General features: G+C 37.0%; 1 protein-coding gene across 14 annotated transcripts in view; it reads right to left on the bottom strand.

Annotated features, from left to right (window-relative positions):
* Window positions 1-19828, bottom strand: part of DMXL1 (Dmx like 1) — a 141342-nt gene that overhangs the window by 67434 nt on the left and 54080 nt on the right. For all 14 annotated transcript variants that reach the window (XM_021084664.2, XM_021084666.2, XM_021084667.2 and 11 more), the window contains exons 18-26: window positions 16013-17698; window positions 15096-15203; window positions 12155-12324; window positions 11281-11378; window positions 10198-10363; window positions 8341-8602; window positions 5919-7012; window positions 4138-4329; window positions 427-503 (exon numbers count right to left, since the gene is read on the bottom strand). In XM_021084664.2, coding sequence (XP_020940323.2) covers window positions 427-503; window positions 4138-4329; window positions 5919-7012; window positions 8341-8602; window positions 10198-10363; window positions 11281-11378; window positions 12155-12324; window positions 15096-15203; window positions 16013-17698 — 3853 coding nt within the window. The remainder of the gene's footprint in view (window positions 1-426; window positions 504-4137; window positions 4330-5918; window positions 7013-8340; window positions 8603-10197; window positions 10364-11280; window positions 11379-12154; window positions 12325-15095; window positions 15204-16012; window positions 17699-19828) is intronic.

Genomic DNA, 19828 nt, shown 5'->3' with positions numbered 1-19828 from the left:
ATTCTGTAAAATTTTTCTCAATTCCAAGTCTCCCCCGTCTGTGCTCCCTGAGTCTTTTACTATCTATCACCTTATAAGACAGATCATTTAAGTATGAAGTCATGTCATTTATCAGTTCTTGTTTGTCTCTAAGTAGACTGACTTTAAGAAAGTCAGTGTATACCACAATTTAGCCAGTAATCAATAAAAGGCTGCTAAATAAGTCATATTGTTTATTTAGTTGAGATGCATTTGCCATAAAGATGTAAGCTAAAATTTCAGAGACGGGAAAAAAAAAAAAAAAAGGACCCAACGCTTCAGCATATACTTTTTGCATTATTTAAAGTGGACTGCTATATACAGTATTTCTAAAGCAAGAGCACACAAATTCTCAAACCTCATCAGTTACTGCAAACATTCTTAAATTTCACAAAAAAAGATATTTACCTGTAGTTATGACTACCACAAAGGCACTGATAAATACAAGCAGAAAGTGAGGCTGCTAAAGTATGCATTACATATACCTGGAAAAAAAAACACACAATTACTTTAAGTATAACTTTAAAAAAAACCCCACAAAATTATTTTAAGTATAACTTTAAGAAAAAACACAGCTTTTTTTCAAGCCTAATAAAATCAGTATTTTTGAAAAGATGAAAAAATTATTTTGCCCTTAAAAAATGATTTCTTTTGCCTTAGCACTCTATAAAGAGGTCTCGTTACAAATTAAAAACAAACAAAATCTGAGGCCTTTGATGGAAATTATAAAACACAAGCCTGTTACCTAATTACTCTTTCAAGAGCAAACAAGAACAGTTGTTAGCTATACAGCTGTGCGATGAGCCATGCATTAGAAGCAAGCCCTCTGAGATAACCTGCTTCTTTTTTAACCAAAATATGAAACCAAACTTGATAAATAACACTTCCTTACGAACAGATCACTAAAGAATATGCTACTGCATATTCAAGTTGTTACACAAAACAATTTGAAGAGAGTGAAATTTCAGAGAAAGGAGAAGTATGAAAGACAGTGACTGAAAGGCAAATATTTATATTGAGGAAGACATGGCTCTAAACATGACATGACAGGAGAAATAACAGAAGCCTATCTGAGGATGAAGAGAAGCTTAACCTAGGTAAGAAAGTAGACTAAACTATTAAAAAGATCAGGTTTGTAAACTAATTATGAAGTCTGATACTCTTCCGTGCAGATGAAAATCTAATTGCTATTTTCCCTTCAATTATCAATAGATATATGATAGGAAATCAGTAATAGAATCATAAAAACGAAGACAGCAAAAACCACATACAGGAGGTAACAAAAATGATATTTTCCAGCTTCTCCAATCAAAAACATGGACTCTATCTCTCCACTAACTGAATCTAGGCTGACACTGTGAATTGCTTTGTATAAGTGGACAAAGCAGAAGTGATATATTATTTCTGAACCTAGTTCTCTAAAGGCCTGCAAACTCTACTCTTTCTTTTTAAAGCTATGGAACCACTAGGTGAAATAGTCAATTTTATTTATTTATTTTTTTCTTCGTAGGTCTGCACTTGCGGCATATGGAAATTCCCAGGCTAGGAGTAGTCAGAGCTGCAGCTGTTGGCCTACGCCACAGCCACGGCAGCATAGGATCTGAGCTCTGTCCGTGACCTACACCATAGCTCTCGACAATGCCAGATCCTTAACCCACTAAGTGAGGCCAGGAACTGAACCTGCGTCGTCATGGATACTGAGGTGGGTTCGTTACCACAGAACAAGGATGGGAACTCCAAAATGGTTAATTCTACGTGTCTACTTGACCAGGCCAACGGGTAACCAGGCTTTTGATCATACATTATTTTGGGTGTGTCTGTTAAGGTGATTCAGGATGAGATTAAAATGTGAAGTGGTGGACTGAATAAAGTTTGGTGGACTTAATAAAGATTGCCCTTTCTACTGTGAGAGGGCCTCATCTAATCCATTCTGGACTTGAATAAAACAAAAGGGCAAGGCCCAGTAGTTATGCTGTGAGCCACCCTCATGTTCACTGCAGCACTGTTCACAATAGCCAAGACATGGAAACAACCCGAATGTCTATCAACAGATAACTGGATTAGGAAGATGTGGTATATATACACAGTGTAATACTACTCAGCCATGAAAAAGAATGAAATAATGCCATTTGCAGCAACAAGGATGGAACTAGAGACTCTCATCCTGAGTGATGTAAGTCAGAAAGAAAAAGACAAATACCATATGATATTACTTTTATCTGGAATCCAATATATGGCACAAATGAACCTTTCCACAAAAAAGAAATTCAGGGACTTAGAGAGTAGACTTGTGGTTGCCAAGGGGGATGGGGAGGGAGGGGGATGGACTGGGAGCTTGGGGTTAATAGATGCAGACTATTGCCTTTGGAATGGATAAGCAATGAGATCCTGCTGTGTAGCACTGTGAACTATGTCTAGTCACTTATGATGGAGCATGACAATGTGAGATAATAGAATGTGTACATGTATGTGTAAGTGGGTCACCATACTGTACAGTAGAAAAAAAATTGTATTGGGGAAATAACAATAAAAAAAAATACAGGAAGACATCCATCATCCATGCTGTAAAAAAAAAAAAAAAAAAAAAAAAAAGAACAAAAAGGCTGAGTGTAAGGAAACTTCTGCCTACAATGAGCTGGGACACTAGTCTTTTCCTACCTTTGGATTAGAATGGAAACACTGGGTCTTCTTGGGTTCAGGCCTGCTGGTATTTGGACTGGAACTTATCCTCTTAGCCTTTCTCAGGCCTTTGGACTCAGACTGGAACCATACAATCTGTTCTCTTGGGTCCTTAACGTGCTGACTGAAAATCTTGAGATTCTCAGGCTCCATAACTAAGTAAGCCAATTACTTATATAATAAGGCTCTTTCTATATACACACACACACACACCCTACTGGTTCTATTTCTCTAGAGAATCCAGACTGATACTCTAGACTTACCTGCTGGTGGATGAGACACATCTCAAAGTGTCTGGTCACCCCAAAATGCGTCAGCCCTGCAAAGAGTCTACCCACCAGTAATGTACATAAAGGCCATCCTAGATCATTCAGAATCCAGTCAATCTGTCAGCTGACCAATGACAAATGAAGGTCTCCAGCTATCACTCCAGCTGGCGCAAACCAGAATTGCCAAGCCAACCAACAGAATCATGAGCAAAACAAACCATAGCTTTTTTAAGCTATTAATGTTTCAGGGTGGCTCTTAAAGCTGAAAAAGCTGATAGACCAGCTTATTATTAAAGATAAATACAGACTAAAGTTTAGTTAAAATGAGCACAATCTAAAGAAAATCATACACCTAACTGTATAATATATAATATGTAATGTGAGCAGTACAGAAAACAAAGTTTATACAAGAGGGTAAAAATGTAGGAGAGGTCACCATTAGACAAGAAGAAAATGGAAATAGCATGCTATTGGTAGGAGGGAATCAGATGACAGAATATGAGGAGAAAAAAAAGATACTAACATACTAGTACTTTTTACACAATATTAAGTTTCTGTCTCTAAAAACAATCAGCTATTTAGCTAAGTATACCGCTGAAGAATTACTCACATATGTGCATACACACCTATTACTCCTTACCTTAACGAAGTAGTTAAATAAGACGAAGTAAAAATTAAAAATTGAAGGGTATAAGTAATACAAGTAAGATAAGCCAGGCCTATAATCAGAAGTTTTTCTTTGACTAAAATCAGTATAAACTAGGTAAAAATCAATATAAACTTGATAAAATAACAACATTATGTATAGTCTAATGTTTAAATTGTTTATAAAAAGCCCTAACACTTATCTTTGGAGTTCCCTTCATGGCTCAGCGATTAACAAACCCGACTAGGATCCATGAGGATAGGGGTTCAATCCTTGGCCTCGCTCAGTGGGTTAAAGATCTGGCATTGCTGTGAGCTGTCGTGTAGGTCGCAGACCTAGCTTGAGATCCCACATTGCTGTGGCTATGGCGTAGGCCAGCGGCTGCAGCTCCAATTAGACCCCTAGCCTGGGAACTTCCATATGCCACGGATGAGGCCATAAAACAAAACAAAACAAAAGCCTTAACACTTATTTTTTAGTTTTATCATAGTATACAGATAAATGTCTAAAACCAAGCATACTTACTTTATTGCTTTGGATATCAGGATGGGGTGGTGAATCAAACTTTATTATAGCATGAAGAATATCATGGGTTAGGTTACTAAGGTGCAATAGAGGATTGGCAACTACTGTTTTGGCACTGGCTGTACAAGCGAAGAGGAGAGGCACTGAGGTTTGTTCTGACAAAGGGCTGGGAAATATTGGTTCAGGTGTTTCCTTAAAAATAAAGGGAAAAAATGTTAATTATTTATAGGTATAATCCAGTACTTAAGTAATTCAGAGGTCTCTTTGAAAAATTTGAGAACAATTAAAAATAAAAGCATAAAATCAAAACTACCATGAGATACCACCTCACACCAGTCAGAATGGCCATCATTAATAAATCCACAAATAACAAGTGCTGGAGGGGCTGTGGAGAAAAGGGAACCCTCCTGCACTGTTGGTGGGAATGTAAACTGGTACAGCCACTATGGAGAACAGTTTGGAGATACCTTAGAAATCTATACATAGACCTTCCATATGACCCTGCAATCCCACTCTTGGGCATCTATCCGGACAAAGCTCTACTTAAAAGAGACACATGCACCCGCATGTTCATTGCAGCACTATTCACAATAGCCAGGACATGGAAACAATCCAAATGTCCATCAACAGATGATTGGATTCGGAAGATGTGGTATATATACACGATGGAATACTACTCAGCCATAAAAAAGGATGACATCATGCCATTTGCAGCAACATGGATGGAACTAGAGAATCTCATACTGAGTGAAATGAGCCAAATACCATATGATATCACTTATAACTGGAATCTAATATCCAGCACAAATGAACATCTCCTCAGAAGAGAAAATCATGGACTTGGAGAAGAGACTTGTGGTTGCCTGATGGGAGGGGGAGGGAGTGGGAGGGATCGGGAGCTTGGGCTTATCAGACACAACCTAGAATAGATTTACAAGGAGATCCCGCTGAATAGCATTGAGAACTATGTCTAGATACTCATGTTGCAACAGAAGAAATGGTGGGGGAAAAACTGTAATTGTAATGTATACATGTAAGGATAACCTGACCCCCTTGCTGTACAGTGGGAAAATAAAATTAAAAACAAAATAAATAAATAAAATAAAATAAAATAAAAGCATAACAGAAACTTTTATAGAGTTAGAAGAAACCGAAGGAAGTCAGCATTCTGCAATTACAATGAAAAATGATGGGACAAAACTTTCTTGTCATAAGGATAAGTTCATCACCTCACAAAGTGTAAGAATGTTTAACATGAATTAAGCAGGTCTGAGGAGGTGATACTAAATTGTCATTAAACCACAACACATTCACAACTCTAGAAATTCAAAATATGAAGCACTACACAAAAAGGAGCATTCCTTAAAGCACCTATAATAAAGAAAATCAACAATTTTATTTTATTTTATTTATTTATTTTTGTCTTTTGTCCTTTTAGGGCCACACCCTTGGCATATGGAGGTTCCCAGGCTAGGGGTCTAATTGGAGCTATAGCTGCTGACCTACGCCAGAGCCACAGCAATGCCAGATCCGAGCCGCATCTGTGACCTCCACCACAGTTCACGGCAATGCTGGATCCTTAACCCACCGAGTGAGGCCAGGGATCGAACCTGCAACCTCATGGTTCCTAGTCGGATTCGTTTCCACTGCGCCACGCCGGGAACTCCCAAAATGAACAATTTTAATATTTAAAAACTAAAAAAGCAAGCTCAAAAACTGTTTTTCATACAAGTACTATTTTGACTGATTATCATGTACCTTTACATGTACCAGTTACATACCTGCTGTGATTCTTGTAAAAGCAAAATCAATTCCATTCTCACAGATGCAAGTCCCCCACCATGGGATCCATGCAATATGCAGTAACTAAGAAACATCCTCAAGAGTGACTGGTATTTCAAAAGCCACTGCCTTTTTTCTTGAAAATTTTCTCTCAATTGTTTCATTTTTGTTTGATGAAGCAAATCTTCAGCATCTTCATTTAATCCATATGCATCTCCATTTTCACCAAATGCAGACTGTAATTCTTCAGGATCTGAACAATAGTCACAAGTTCTCTGAAGAGCTATCACCTCTTTTTCAAGCCAGTGGTACAGTTGGTATCGCAATTTTCCACCATCTATTTCATAGCCAGTAGATAAAGTACGAAGTTCTACTGTAAGAATCTTTAAACATGCTCTAAATTTTAATTGAACTGCAATTATATCTTCTGATGGATTTAAAACATCATTTTCATCTATTGTGCTGAGAGATTCTGTGTAATTAGAACTTGTTTCATCTAATTTCATTCCTATGTTTCTCTGTAAAGGTTTTAGTTCTTTCATTGAAAGAGGGAGATCCTCATTTTCTTCATCATTGTCACTGTCCCATTTTAATTCTAAAGAGTCATCCTGAAATACAATACTTGGTTGGCTCCAGTCAAAAGAAAGAGTGGAATTTGACTGCTTCTCCGAGGAACCTTCTGAGGAAGATCCAAAGCCATTCATCAGTGACTGTGACCAATCAAGAGCAGAAGCCTTATCATCCCTTGCATCCATTTTCAGTGGAGAAGAAGGAGAACAGACTTTACTAGTATCCAGAAAACTAGAAGTTCTACAAAAAGGTTTCGTTTTTTTGATGACTTTTGGCATCTTTGATAAGACTTCCAAAGCCAGCATGGGGCAGCCAGCTTTTAAATGAGCACTGGCAGTAGTAAAAAATAATCTTCTTTCACTTAAATTAATTGTTCCTGCCAGTCCATTTCTTCCTGTTAAACTCATGTGTGTGGAAAATGCATTAGATGATCCAAAATGACGTCTCAGCAAAAGAGGATGTGTTCTTAGATAATTGTAGAAATTAAAAACTGCAGGATTACAGGCTGACATCATGATTTGATCTGAAAGTAAATTCAGTTTATGAGCCAATAAAAATTGTTCAAGTGTTGTACTACAGCCTGTTTTCTCTACTATGGCACCTTCATCTACCCAGTCTTGTGAGAAAAATTTGAGACTACACTAAAATATGGCATCAAATAGACAAGAAGACATTTGTAATTAAAGTTTCCTAACACAGTAGGAAAACAAAGGTTATGCTGATTTCACATCTTTTCAAGTAACAATCTAAGATATTTTAAAATACCTAGTTTCACACTCTTGGTTCTTTTTCTCCTACCTTCCTGGACACCCTTCTCAGTCAGTCTGATTTTTGCTGGGTCTTGTTCATCTTCTCTATTTTTAAATGCTGAGTGTCCTAGAGTTTGGTACTTAACTTCTTTTCTATCTATATTCCCTGAGTGAACTCCTACAGTCCCATGGTTTTAAACTATCTATATGTGGATACTTTGCACATCTCTATTTCCAGTCCCAACTTAATCTTGTAAATCTAGAATACTATATTCGAAGGCCTACATTATATTTAAATATACATATTCTTGCCTCAAGGCCTTTTTAGTATGCCCATGGTATAAAAACCACTCTTTACCCAGCTATTTTTGCCTTGACTGATTACCACTCATTATAATTAGGTCTCATTTCAAAGGTCACCTTATCTGAGAAGTCTTCTCTCTCTAAAGCAATACTCTTGGAGTTCCTGTTGTGGCACAGCGGAAACAAATCTGACTGGGAACCATGAGTTGCGGGTTCGATCCCTGGCCTGGATCAGTGGGTTAAGGACCCGGTGTTGCTGTGAGCTGTGGTGTAGGCCGGCAGCTGAAGCTCCAATTAGACCCCTAGCCTGGGAACCTCCATATGCCATGGGTGCAGCCCCAGAAAAGATAAAAAAAAAAAAAAAAAAAAAAAAAGCAACACTCTCCAATATATTTTCCTGGCCTTCCCTATATCATATATCCACTAAAAAACCAGAAGTTAACCTTGACTTTCATTGTTTTCACATTCCATATCCAATCCAGTCCTACCTAGTCAACCTTAAAATTATATCTAACCATTTCTCTCTGCCTGGTCTATCACTATTTTTTTCTTCCAAACATTTATAGTCAAATGTTGGTAAATCAATGTTCAATACATCAATTTCATAAAAACAGAAAATCCAAAGTCCTTGCTTTTCAAAGGATTTTCTTTTCTGGAGTAAAAATACACAAATAACCCATAAAGTCTTAGACCATGTCTTCAAATTACTTTGTATTATCCTGGCACCCAACAGTATGTTCTAAACATAGCAAACACTAACAAAACTCCCAATCGTTAATATCTTAGAAGTGGAGCTTACCATCATATTCTTTGCTTGGTTGCTTTATTAATGTTTCCAGAGCACTACTGTAGTCTTCCAAAATCCAATATGCCATGCTCCGAAGAAAAGGATCATAATGCACATTTATATTCAACAAATTAAGTTCACTGACAGGAGAATCAATTCCCAAAACTTTTTTACGTAAAATAGACTTATATGTTGCAGATGTATCAAATTCAGACTCATAGAGTCTTGCTATTACAAGAGCCAACTGAATGTCATTCAGTTTCTCAAGACATACCTTCAAAAAAAAGAAATATTGCTTATAAATAAGCAACGATGTCTTTTGCCTTAAGGTAAACTCAACTGACTCACTAATAACTGACAAACACAAAGGATTATTAATATGTGAAATTAGTGAACAAGGATAATAACAAACATAGGCTGCTTGCTTCAGCAAATCTACTTGACAACATTTATGTTAATCTACCTGCTAGTACTAAATATATATTTGCAAAAAGCATTAGCCTAATGGGGAAATACTGAGTAATTCTTAGTAGCATCTATTCAAATGACGTATTTTGCTGAGGTTTTTTTTTTCTTTTTTGGCCATGCCCACAGCATGCAGAAGTTCCCAGGCCAGGGATCGAACCTACCCCACTGTAGTGACAATGCTGGATCCTAAACCATTAGGCCTCCAGGGAAGAACTCCTCAAATGACATATTATGTTTTATTTCTGAGCTTTTAACTTTTCCTTATCCACCTCAGCAGACTATAGTGTTTCCAAATCAAAAAGCTATTTCAAATCACTTATATGGCCTTGCTCAGTGGGTTGAGGATCTGGCATTATTGTGAGCTGTGGTATAGTTCACAAATGCAGCTTGCATTCCATGTTGCTGTGTTGCATAGGCCGGCAGCTGTAGCTCCGGTTGGATTCCTAGCCTGGGAACTTATATATGCCACAGGTGTGGCCCTAAAAAGCCAAAAAAAAAAAAAAAAAAAAAAAAAAAAAAGGAATAAAAAAGCTGCACGTTCCATCAACTAACACAGAAGCCAATCATTGGTTCAAATATGTTTACAGTATAGGACAAATTTTTTTACATGTATTTTTAATTTTTTTTTTTTTTGCTTTTTACGGTTGTTGTTATGGCATATGGAAGTTCCCAGTCTAGGGGCTGAATGAAAGCTGCAGCTCTCAGCCTATGCCATGGCCACAGCAATGTGGGATCTGAGCCACATCGTGAGCTATACCACAGCTCATGGCAATGCTGGATCCTTAACCCACTGAGCAAGGCCAGGGATCGAACCCCCATCCTCGTGGATACTATTACCGTTGAACCACAACAGGAACTCCCAAATTTTTTATTTTGAAGTCCGTTCAAAAATATTCTTTTTTGGGGTCTTTTTAGGGCTGCACCCATGGCAAATGGAAGTTCCCAGGCCAGGAGTCTAATCGGAGCTGTTGCTGCTGGCCCATGCCAGAGCCACAGCAACACCGATTCCAAGCCGTGTCTATGACCTACACCACAGCTCACAGCAATGCCGGATCCTTAACCCACTGAGCAGAGCCACGGATTGAACCTGCAACCTCATGGTTCCTAGTTGGATTCATTTCTGCTGTACCAAGATGGGAACTCCCATAAATATTCTTAAGAGTCACATCAACTACCTATCTCTATTAGCCAACACAACCTGGTTAGTTTTAATTCTGTATAAATATCATTCAAGCTAAATGACAAAATTTTAAACTCACTATTAAATATTACCAGTTACTTTAGGCATTAATCTTTGTGTATTTCCAGTACACTTACGTTGAAATTAAAAAAATAAAAATTTAAGCCATAAAGAATTTAAAAGGATGATAATGCTATTTTTTAAAAAAAATCACTTATTACCTCAATTGCATCTCTGAGGCAACCAGCTAAAAGAAAGAATGCGGCAGAATGTTCAAATCTTTGTTTTCCTAACAAAGAAAAAGCATTCTTTAAAGCTGCTTTACGCCATCTCTCATCCTCGAAATTGTGTCCAAAAAACTGGGTCATCTTAGAGTCTTTTTGGGATCTATAAAGGAAAAAGAAAGCATGAAAATTTTGGAACACAATGTTTCTATATCAGAATCATTTCACAAAGTTAGTTAACTTAAAAGTTAAGACTCAAACATTTACTAGCTCATAAATTTCATCTCCTTTTTGAGTAAAGAGCATTTACGGTAAACATTTACTTTTTCATATGCATTTCAGAGATTACTGGAAAAATTTCTTTCAAAAATACAAAAACTGTATTAACAGCACTGTGAGAAATTATTTTTAAACCCATGCAAAATATATAATTTTACTAACCTCTTTGCTCTTTTACCATTTAAACTTAATCACCTTTACCCCTATTGCCCACCTGAGGATGACTTCGATGATCAAAATTTAAGTTTCTACATCAAAATAATCCTAAAATCTAGTCGCTCAGAAAATTGATTTAATACCAGGATTTTTCCCCAAAGGCTGCTGTTCATATGGATACACCTAGAACTGAATCCAAAATAAGCAGTAATAAAAATAGTGGTAATCATGTTCACCAAGTCTAGCGGAAGACAAATGAAAAAGAAAACTTCCAAGTGACCCTAGTTCAAGATGGGGTCAGAGCCCTTAGGAACAGGGTAGTCTGGAGGGATAGCCTGGTCTATGATCTCTTATTAGGGCAGAGGATAATGCATTTTACAGATTTCACAAATTCATCTTCTTCCCCACTCCACACCAAGTTTCTGGTTTAGTTCTCTGTTCCATAGGAACATCAAGAGAAGTTATAAAAATAAGAAAAAAAGGTTTTTCTGGACTGATAAACCTAAAAAAACTAAAGTGATCTCATCGAAATTCTTCTTATCTGTAAGACACCTGGGCTTCTTTCACATCTCTTAAGTACAAAAATAACTAAGAACCAATATGAGTCAAATCTTTACTTCATTTTGAAGCAGTTTTATCACCTACCTATATAATCCCCAAATCACGGCTTTCTTTTTCATGGCAAGGTAAAAAATGGCAGCATCTAAAGGATCATTCTTTTTATAAAAGGCTGCTTTGGCTACCTATAATTAGAAAATATTGGTCAAAATTTCACAGGAAGTTTTTAACTGAACAAATACTTTCTCTTATACACAATTCTCTACTTAAATGTTTAATAAATTTTAAAAAAATGTGTATGAATGCAGGCACATATACATACATTTATTTGCCTTTTATTTTATAATTACAAAAGTAATCATGATCGTGGCTCCTAAGGTTACAGAGAGGTGGGAACAGGACTATGCTTTTTATTACAAGCTCTTTTGTACTCTTTCATTGTCTTAAATGTGTATATACATATTATTTTGTAAAAACCAGGCATATACTACTAAACAAATATGTCAACTAGCAATTTAAGAATTAAAATACAAATTTTAGAAGTTCCCACTGTGGCTAAGCAGGTTAAGAATCCACCTAGCATCCATGAGGATGCAAGTTTGATTCCTGGCCTTGCTCAGGGTGTTGTTGCCGTGAGCTGCTGTGAAGGTCGAGGATGTGGCTCAGATCTGGCATTGCTGTGGGATGTGGTAAAGGCCAGCAGCTGCAACTTGGATTTGACCCTAGCCCAGAAACCTCTTTATGCCGCAGATGTGGTCCTAAAAAAAAAGAAATACATATACATACACACACATATATAAATTTTAAAAATTATATCAGCATGCTATTTTGAAAGATAAAGACTATTTTAAAACATCTTACTGCTTTACAAAAAGAGTAACAGGAAAGGAAATATGGAATATCAGTTAAAGAAACATGAAAAATATATTAATTCACTTTTACACAGAAATAAAACACTTACCTTTTCTATGCATTTGCGTAATATGCGGGTATTCCGGACCCACCAGCCCACACCCATAGCTCTAAGTTCAGACCATGTGGGATCATCTTTCTGCATCGCTGGCAACATGTTCAGCAGTTCTTCTTCTGCTACAGAATGAAACGCCCAGGCAAAATGACTAGTAGACAGGCCTGAAGAAATGTCAAAAATAATGTTTGTGAGAAATATAAACATGACTATATTATGATTATCAGAAATGTATGTTTCATATGAGCAATAAGAAAGCCTAAAGTTTACAGAAGACTCACAGTTATAATTAAGTATTTGGGGTTGGAGGGAATACGTGTTATTTATCTTTTTTGCCTGCTTCTCTAACCAACTCAATCACATCAGTATTTTCAACAATGAGCATGTATTTTCTATAATTAAAAATATATTTTTTAAAAAATATGAAAAGTGCTATGGGAAAATGCTACTCTGCTACGTATTTCTGTTCTGTGGTATGTCTGACCTCCTTTGGTCAACATTTGTTGTGTGGTCTTAATTCTATGGCATTAAAAAGCATAAAGGAGACAATACAGATGGTGAACAGAACAGACTGCAAAAACTCTGAGATCAGAATGTGTAAATTAAATTCTAGTTCTAGTATGCTAATTAACTATATAACTTTAAGCAAATTGGTCTCGATTCAATTTCCTTCAATATAAAATATGACTAATTATGACACCTATCTTATTGTTGTGAAGATTAAAAGAAATAATATACTTAAAGCTTTGGGATGGTACCTAGCACATAATAATTTTTATTACCTATATCATATTAATAATGTTTTATACTTATAAGGCATCATTTACACCAGCAAGACTCTGAACCTACTGGCCTGCACATGTGGTGTTTAACGTTCAATTTCTATTTTGTCTCTTCACATTACACTTTGCTTAGTATTACCAGATGAAGTAAATGCCTATAAGATGTGGCTTTGACTTACACGAACATACAAACTCAAATTTTTTTTTTTGTCTTTTTGTCTTTTTAAGTCTGCACCTGTGGCATATGAAGGTTCCAGGCTAGGGAGCCAATCGGAGCTGTAGCCGCCAGCCTACACCAGAGCCACAGCAATGTTCGATCAGAGCCGTGTCTGTGACATACACTACAGCTCACCACAATGCTGGATCCTTAACCCACTGAGCAAGGCCTGGGATCGAACCCGCATCCTCATGGATGCTACTCAGGTTCATTAACTGTTGAGCCACCATGGGAACTCCCCCCAATTTTTAACTTAATATAAAGTGCCAAGGAATATGAAATTCCCACTATACCCAAGACTTTGGAAATAAACAAACTGTAAGACCTAGATATAAGACCAGACACTATCAAACTCTTAGAGGAAAACAGGCCACTCTCTGACATAAACTACAGCAACATCTTCTCAGATCCACCTCTTAGACTACTGACAATAAAAACAAAAATAAACAAATGGGACCTAATTAAACGTCAAAGTTTTTGCACAGCAAAGGAAACCCTAAACAAAACGAAAAGACAACGCATAGAATGGGGAAAATCTTTGCAAATGAATCGACTGACAAGGGATTAATCTCCAAAATTTATAAACAACTTCTGCAGCTCCATACCAAAAAAACAAACAACCCCATCAAAAAATGGGCAGAAGATCTAAACAGACAGTTCTCCAAAGAAGACACATGGATGGCCAAAAAACACACGCAAAGATGTTCAACATCACTCATTATTAGAGAGATGCAAATCAAAACCACTCTGAGGTACCACCTGACACTAGCCAGAATGGCCATCATCAAAACGTCTACAAACAATAAGTGCTGGAGAGAGTGTGGAGAAAAAGGAACCCTATCACACTGTTGGTGGGATTGTAAACTGGTGCAACCACTGTGGAAAACAGTGTGGAGATGCCTCAGAAAACCAAAAACAGAACTACCATTTGATCCAGCACTCTCACTCCTGGGCATCTATTCTGAGAAAACCATGACTTGAAAAGACACATGTACTCCGATGTTCACTGCAGCACTCTCTGCAATAGCTAAGACATGGAAACAACCTAAATGTCCATCAACAGAGTGGATCAAGAAGATGTCGTACACATACACAATGGAATATTGCTCAGCCATTAAAAGGAATGAAATAGTAGCATTTTTAGCAACATGGATGGACCCTTATCCATAGCTAAATGCAAAATGAGAGGAAGGAAGAAGCAAAAAGAGAAATAGAGACAGAAAGGAAAAGAGAAAACAGAGACCAGTGAGCAGAGGCTAACCTGTAGAGTCCCCAAAACATTGTTTAAACCTTTAGATCCAATAATCCTAGAAGCTACCTCTATCTCATGAACTTGCTAGACAATGAGCCAGTAAATATACTGTTTTAAGTTACCTTAAATTTAAGTATTTGTTACTTTGGGAGTCCTGACTAACAATAATGTATCTGAAATACTATTAAACTAATATCTGAATACATATCAATGTTAACAGCAGTTTTATGGGTGAATAGATTTTTATCTTCTGTGTTCTGCACTCTTTTTTTGTAAAAATAAAAATTGAGTAGGTATTATTTCTATAATAAAAATGGTATTCAAATTCTGGGGAAAAATGATTTTAGATAGGTGTCAAAAAGAAGAAGAGAAAATTTAAGGAAGAAATTAGAAGAATGAAACAATGTTAACTGGTTTTTAACATAAAATGTATTTGACAACATAATACATAATATCCAATTGCCCAATTTCCATTTCTTCATTAGTTTCCATCTACTAAAAATACTTGAGTATTTTTAAGCAGAGAAATGAGGTGAAAGTAAGTATTTTTAAAATAAATGAAGGAAATTCAGAATGTGTCAAATATGTCATCATTGGCATATGTGGGCAAAAACAAACTTAAATGTTCTGAAGCCCCTCTTCTACTCTCCTTATTTCCTTTTAATAGATTACTAAGAAAGTTACCTTGGTGAAGTAGTTGAGCTCGATAAGCGGGAAGAGAAGTTGTAAGAAAAGTATGAAGTCTAACAGCCAAAAGAAATTTTAAGCCACATTCATCAAGAGTTTCTCCACCTATAAAAAAGAAAAAAAAAAAAGTATTTTTACTTATAAAAACCTGTTTTGTTAGCAAAACACAATAATTCTGGCAAGCAGCATATGTCACGGCATCAAATACAGGGACAAAACTCTGTGAAAACGACAAAATTATCAGTGAAAATATTATCTAATATTTCTTTTTTCTGTACAATTATACATTACAGAAAATAGTTGTATAGTTAAATAATTTTAAAAAATAATAAAGAAGAGAATAAATTGACTCCAGATATTTGACTGTTTAAAATAATATGACCTCCAATATGAATATTTAAATTAAAATGTGACTGAATTTTAAAATAGTTTAATCATCTCTACAGTACATATTATATATAGTATTTTCCATATTGATTCAAGTCATATACCCATTCCAAGAATTGCTAACACTGGAAGAAATGGCTGTATGGCGGGAGGGCCTGATTTTTACTTTAAATGGTTAAAACCGTAAAACACCTTAATATAGTCATATTAAAAATAATATCTTCTAGTAGTATTTCATGCCACAATTCATGACCAACAAGCAATCAGCTGGAGTTTTAACATCATTAAGTAGACAGGTCAAAATGACTTGGCATAATGCATCTTTGTGCACTTTCTCAAAGTACTATGATTTATGGGATCAATAGTACATATTCAAGTCAAAACTACTGTGAAGGCAACAATGCTGAATGCAAAAACCTTCATGGCTACCATTTTTAAAGGAATTATTTAAGATTTTTTTTCCGTGAAATAAAAGGGGGAAAATATCATCAGTTTTCTCTCTACTCCTATACCCAATTTAGTTTTACCTTGGCTTCTGTCTCTGCTTTCTCCAATATCAGTGCTGGTAGTTGCAATTGTATCTGCTAAAGCCATCAAAGACATCTGCTCCATCCGGCTGAGTCCTGGCAAACTAGAATGAAGTAAATGGCCAGAAAGAACCTGAGCATGCTCAGGACCAAAGTAAGTTGGACTGTATTGTGAAAGGTCAATAACCTTGGGCTTTGTATTTGCTTCTTCTGTCTCTAACACATGACTATCAGTTGTTAAAGCTGAGATCTGAAAAAGCTCATCATAATTTTCTTTTGACAACTGTTTTGAGTTATTTAAGGTACTCTGATTACCAGATTTCTCCAAGGATGAGTAACAATTGTCATCATCTGCTGCAAGTAAGGCATATAAAGGAAGTGGAGGGACAGAATCAATTTCTGTATAATCTGTATTTTCACTCTTGTTGAATGCCTGGGGGTCTCTGGTAGTACTTCCACTGGCACTAATGGTGAGAGACCTAAGGCGGCGCTCATGATTAGATTCAGTTTCATTCAGAGCCACAACTTCCCCAGCAATGCACTTGACAAGATGTGACAAGATGGCCTTTGCTCTCCGAACTTTGCCAAGATCCATGAGTTCCAAAAGCTGCAAAGGATGGTACTGAGGTAAAGTTGGTGAAAGAACGTGAGCTGCTTCAAAAAGACCTGAATCTTCCATATCCACAGAAGGATCAAGTGCAGTTTTCTTTCCACAGATTTTCTGAGCAAGACTGGTCATTGATCGAGTCAGAGCTTTCTTTGGAGGATGTAACCCAGAACTTGATGAGTTACTCTGCTTTATTAAACTTATTATAGATGGCGTACTTCCACTGTATGAATCAGTTGTAACAGGTTCTTGCTTAGAAGGTGGCTGCCATTGGGAATATACATGCATTTCACAATCCATTCCTACCACCAAGATGCCATCCCGGACCCATGATAAAGAAACAGGAAAAGGTGGAGAACCTTCTACAGAAGAAACCAGGTCCACACTTCGTAACAGTACAAATTTAGAAATAGGCACAACTTTAGTACCCTCCCAGAGAGGAAATGCCAGGCTTTCCATACCAGTCTGTTCTTGTACCTTGCCAGCCAGGGGTCCATACATAAAAAGTTTTGATCCAATTCCTACAGTCAGAATATGAGAACCATCTTCTCTAGACATCCAATCTAAGTGAACTAAATGCTTTGTGTTTGATGTGATATTCTCTTTACTGGCTAGGTATACTTCTTGTTTATTATAGGCCACTAAATTGCTATCGATACTGATGCCAGAATCCAAAACTGTATTTAACTCATCTAAATGAATTGTTTGTTCAAGGACCCAACATGAACCTCCTGTAGACTCACATTCAAAAATACTTACATGCATCACAAAGTCCTGAGAAGATCTACTATTAGATGCTGGCTGCTTATATGCTACTGCTAAACGATTTGTGTGTGCACAACTGACTTCTACAGGCCTACCAGGTACAATTATACTACTATTGCTCTGCAGTCCATCTTCAATAAGTAATGGCCATTCTTCCCAAATGTATATAAGATCCATTTCTCCATTCTTTGATGTGGCAGATTCTCCTTCTGTTACTCTACATCTCCAGAATCTTACTTTCTCATCTGAGCATGAAGTTGCCAATAGATAAGGAGCACTGCATATAGGATATATGGAAGAAGAACTCAGATGTCCTAAAATAAAAAAAAAAATAATTCATTAACAAAATGTCAACTTTGGTTAAATATACCTATTTTCATGTACTAAGGGTTTTAGTCTTTTTATGAACTAGTATTAACAACATGACAGTCAATATTTAGTTTAAGGGTCAACAAGATTAGTAAGAAGCTTTAATGACATCAGAAAGGACATGTTTTACCAAAACCTAAAGCTGAAAGAGAACTCTGAGATAATTAAATTCGATTCTTACACATTATAGGTAAGGACTCTTGACTAAATGTGTAAAGTGTCTTATGTCTAAATCAAATAGCTAGACTAAGGCAGAATTAGAAAACCTAAATTCTAGTCCTGGATTTCAACCTAGCAGTCTTTTCACAACTCTTTGCTAGCATTACATATTACTGTAAATCTCACACTAAAGATATCAGTACATTTTTAAAAATCTGTCAATTTCCACTGGCTCCTCCTATATGATATTTTTCAATACAATTTTGTGAATGGCTTAGGTTTACCTAAGTGCCAAAATAGGTCCTCCACATTGAAGTATATTTCGTATAAATGATGCTGAGAAGATTCCTAAGAGGGATATAATGTTTCCTTTGGCTTAATGAAATTACATAACTCTTACTTTCCTAAATCAGGGGTCAGCAAACTGTTTCTTTAAGGGCCAAAGAATAATTATTAGGTTTTACTAGACTTTGAGTCTCAGTTGTAACTATTCAACTCTGTCAACTAGAACAAAAGCAGCCATACACAAAAGTGGACAAATAAGTGTAGCTTATGTTCCAAACTTATTTACAAAACAGGTAGGTAACCATTAGTTTACCAATCTCTACCCTAACCTACTGAATATAAACTGCTAATCATAATACAAAAATGTTATACAGGAGTTCCCGTCATGGCGCAGTGGTTAACGAATCCGACTAGAAACCATGAGGTTGCGGGTTCGATCCCTGCCCTTGCTCAGTGGGTTAACGATACGGCGTTGCTATGAGCTGTGGTGTAGGTCGCAGACGCGGCTCGGATCCCGAGTTGCTGTGGCTCTGGCGTAGGCCAGTGACTACAGCTCCGATTGGACCCCTAGCCTGGGAATCTCCATATGCCACAGAAGCGGCCCTAGAAAAGGCAAAAAGACAAAATAAATAAATAAATAACATTTATTATACTTTAAAACAGATTTCAACCTAATTTAATACCTTTTTTTAGGTTCTCAAGTATATAATTAACATTGTCCATTAGTTTCTAAGCTGAAGAGAGATAAAGAGGTTACCTTTCCCAAAAGTCTTGGTTTAAAAAAAATTTTTTTCTCAAGACTACAAAAAAAGCTTTTGCCACATGCTACTCTTCTGCCAAACAAAACAAATTTCTTCTTTTGCAGTAGGACTTCTTTTTTTCTTCTAAACTCAACTTGCACCAAAGTTAAAGATGATTGTTTTTAGAGATGTCTTCAGTTTCTCTTACATTCGTCATATACTTTTGGTGTGTGTGTGTGTGGTCTTTTTAGGGCCGCACCCACAGCATATGGAGGTTCCCAGGCTAGGGGTCCAATCAGAGCTGTAGCCGCTGGCCTACGTCATGGCCACAGCAACACCAGATCCGAGCTGCGGCTGCAACCTACACCACAGCTATGGCAACACGGGACCCTTAACCACTGAGCAAGCCCAGGAATCAAACCCGTGTTCTTATGGACACCAGTCGGGTTTGTTAACTGCTGAGCCATGATGGGAACTCCCGTCATATACTTTTTTGTTGTTGTTGTTGTTGTTGTTGTTGTTGTTGTTGTTGCTGTTGCTATTTCTTGGGCCGCACCCGCGGCATATGGAGGTTCCCAGGCTAGGGGTTGAATCGGAGCTGTAGCCACCGGCCTACGCCAGAGCCACAGCAACGCGGGATCCGAGCCGCGTCTGCAACCTACACCACAGCTCACGGCAACGCCGGATCGTCAACCCACTGAGCAAGGGCAGGGACCGAACCCGCAACCTCATGGTTCCTAGTCAGATTCGTTAACCACTGCGCCACAACGGGAACTCCTCGTCACATACTTTTTAACATTAGAATTCAATAATGAAGATTACACTGGTCTGGCTAAGGACAACAGCTCTTAAAATTGTGTCAATACTAGTCTTACTGTTTCAAGCTTTCAC

Source organism: Sus scrofa, chromosome 2 (genome assembly GCF_054392235.1).
Source record: "Sus scrofa isolate SSC_HxYL_T2T_F1_AM1 chromosome 2, Sscrofa_HxYL_maternal_Yorkshire_Landrace_v2.0, whole genome shotgun sequence".
NCBI lineage: Eukaryota > Metazoa > Chordata > Mammalia > Artiodactyla > Suidae > Sus > Sus scrofa.
Note: the sequence above shows the minus strand (reverse complement) of the source record. Positions and strands in the feature narration are given on the sequence as shown.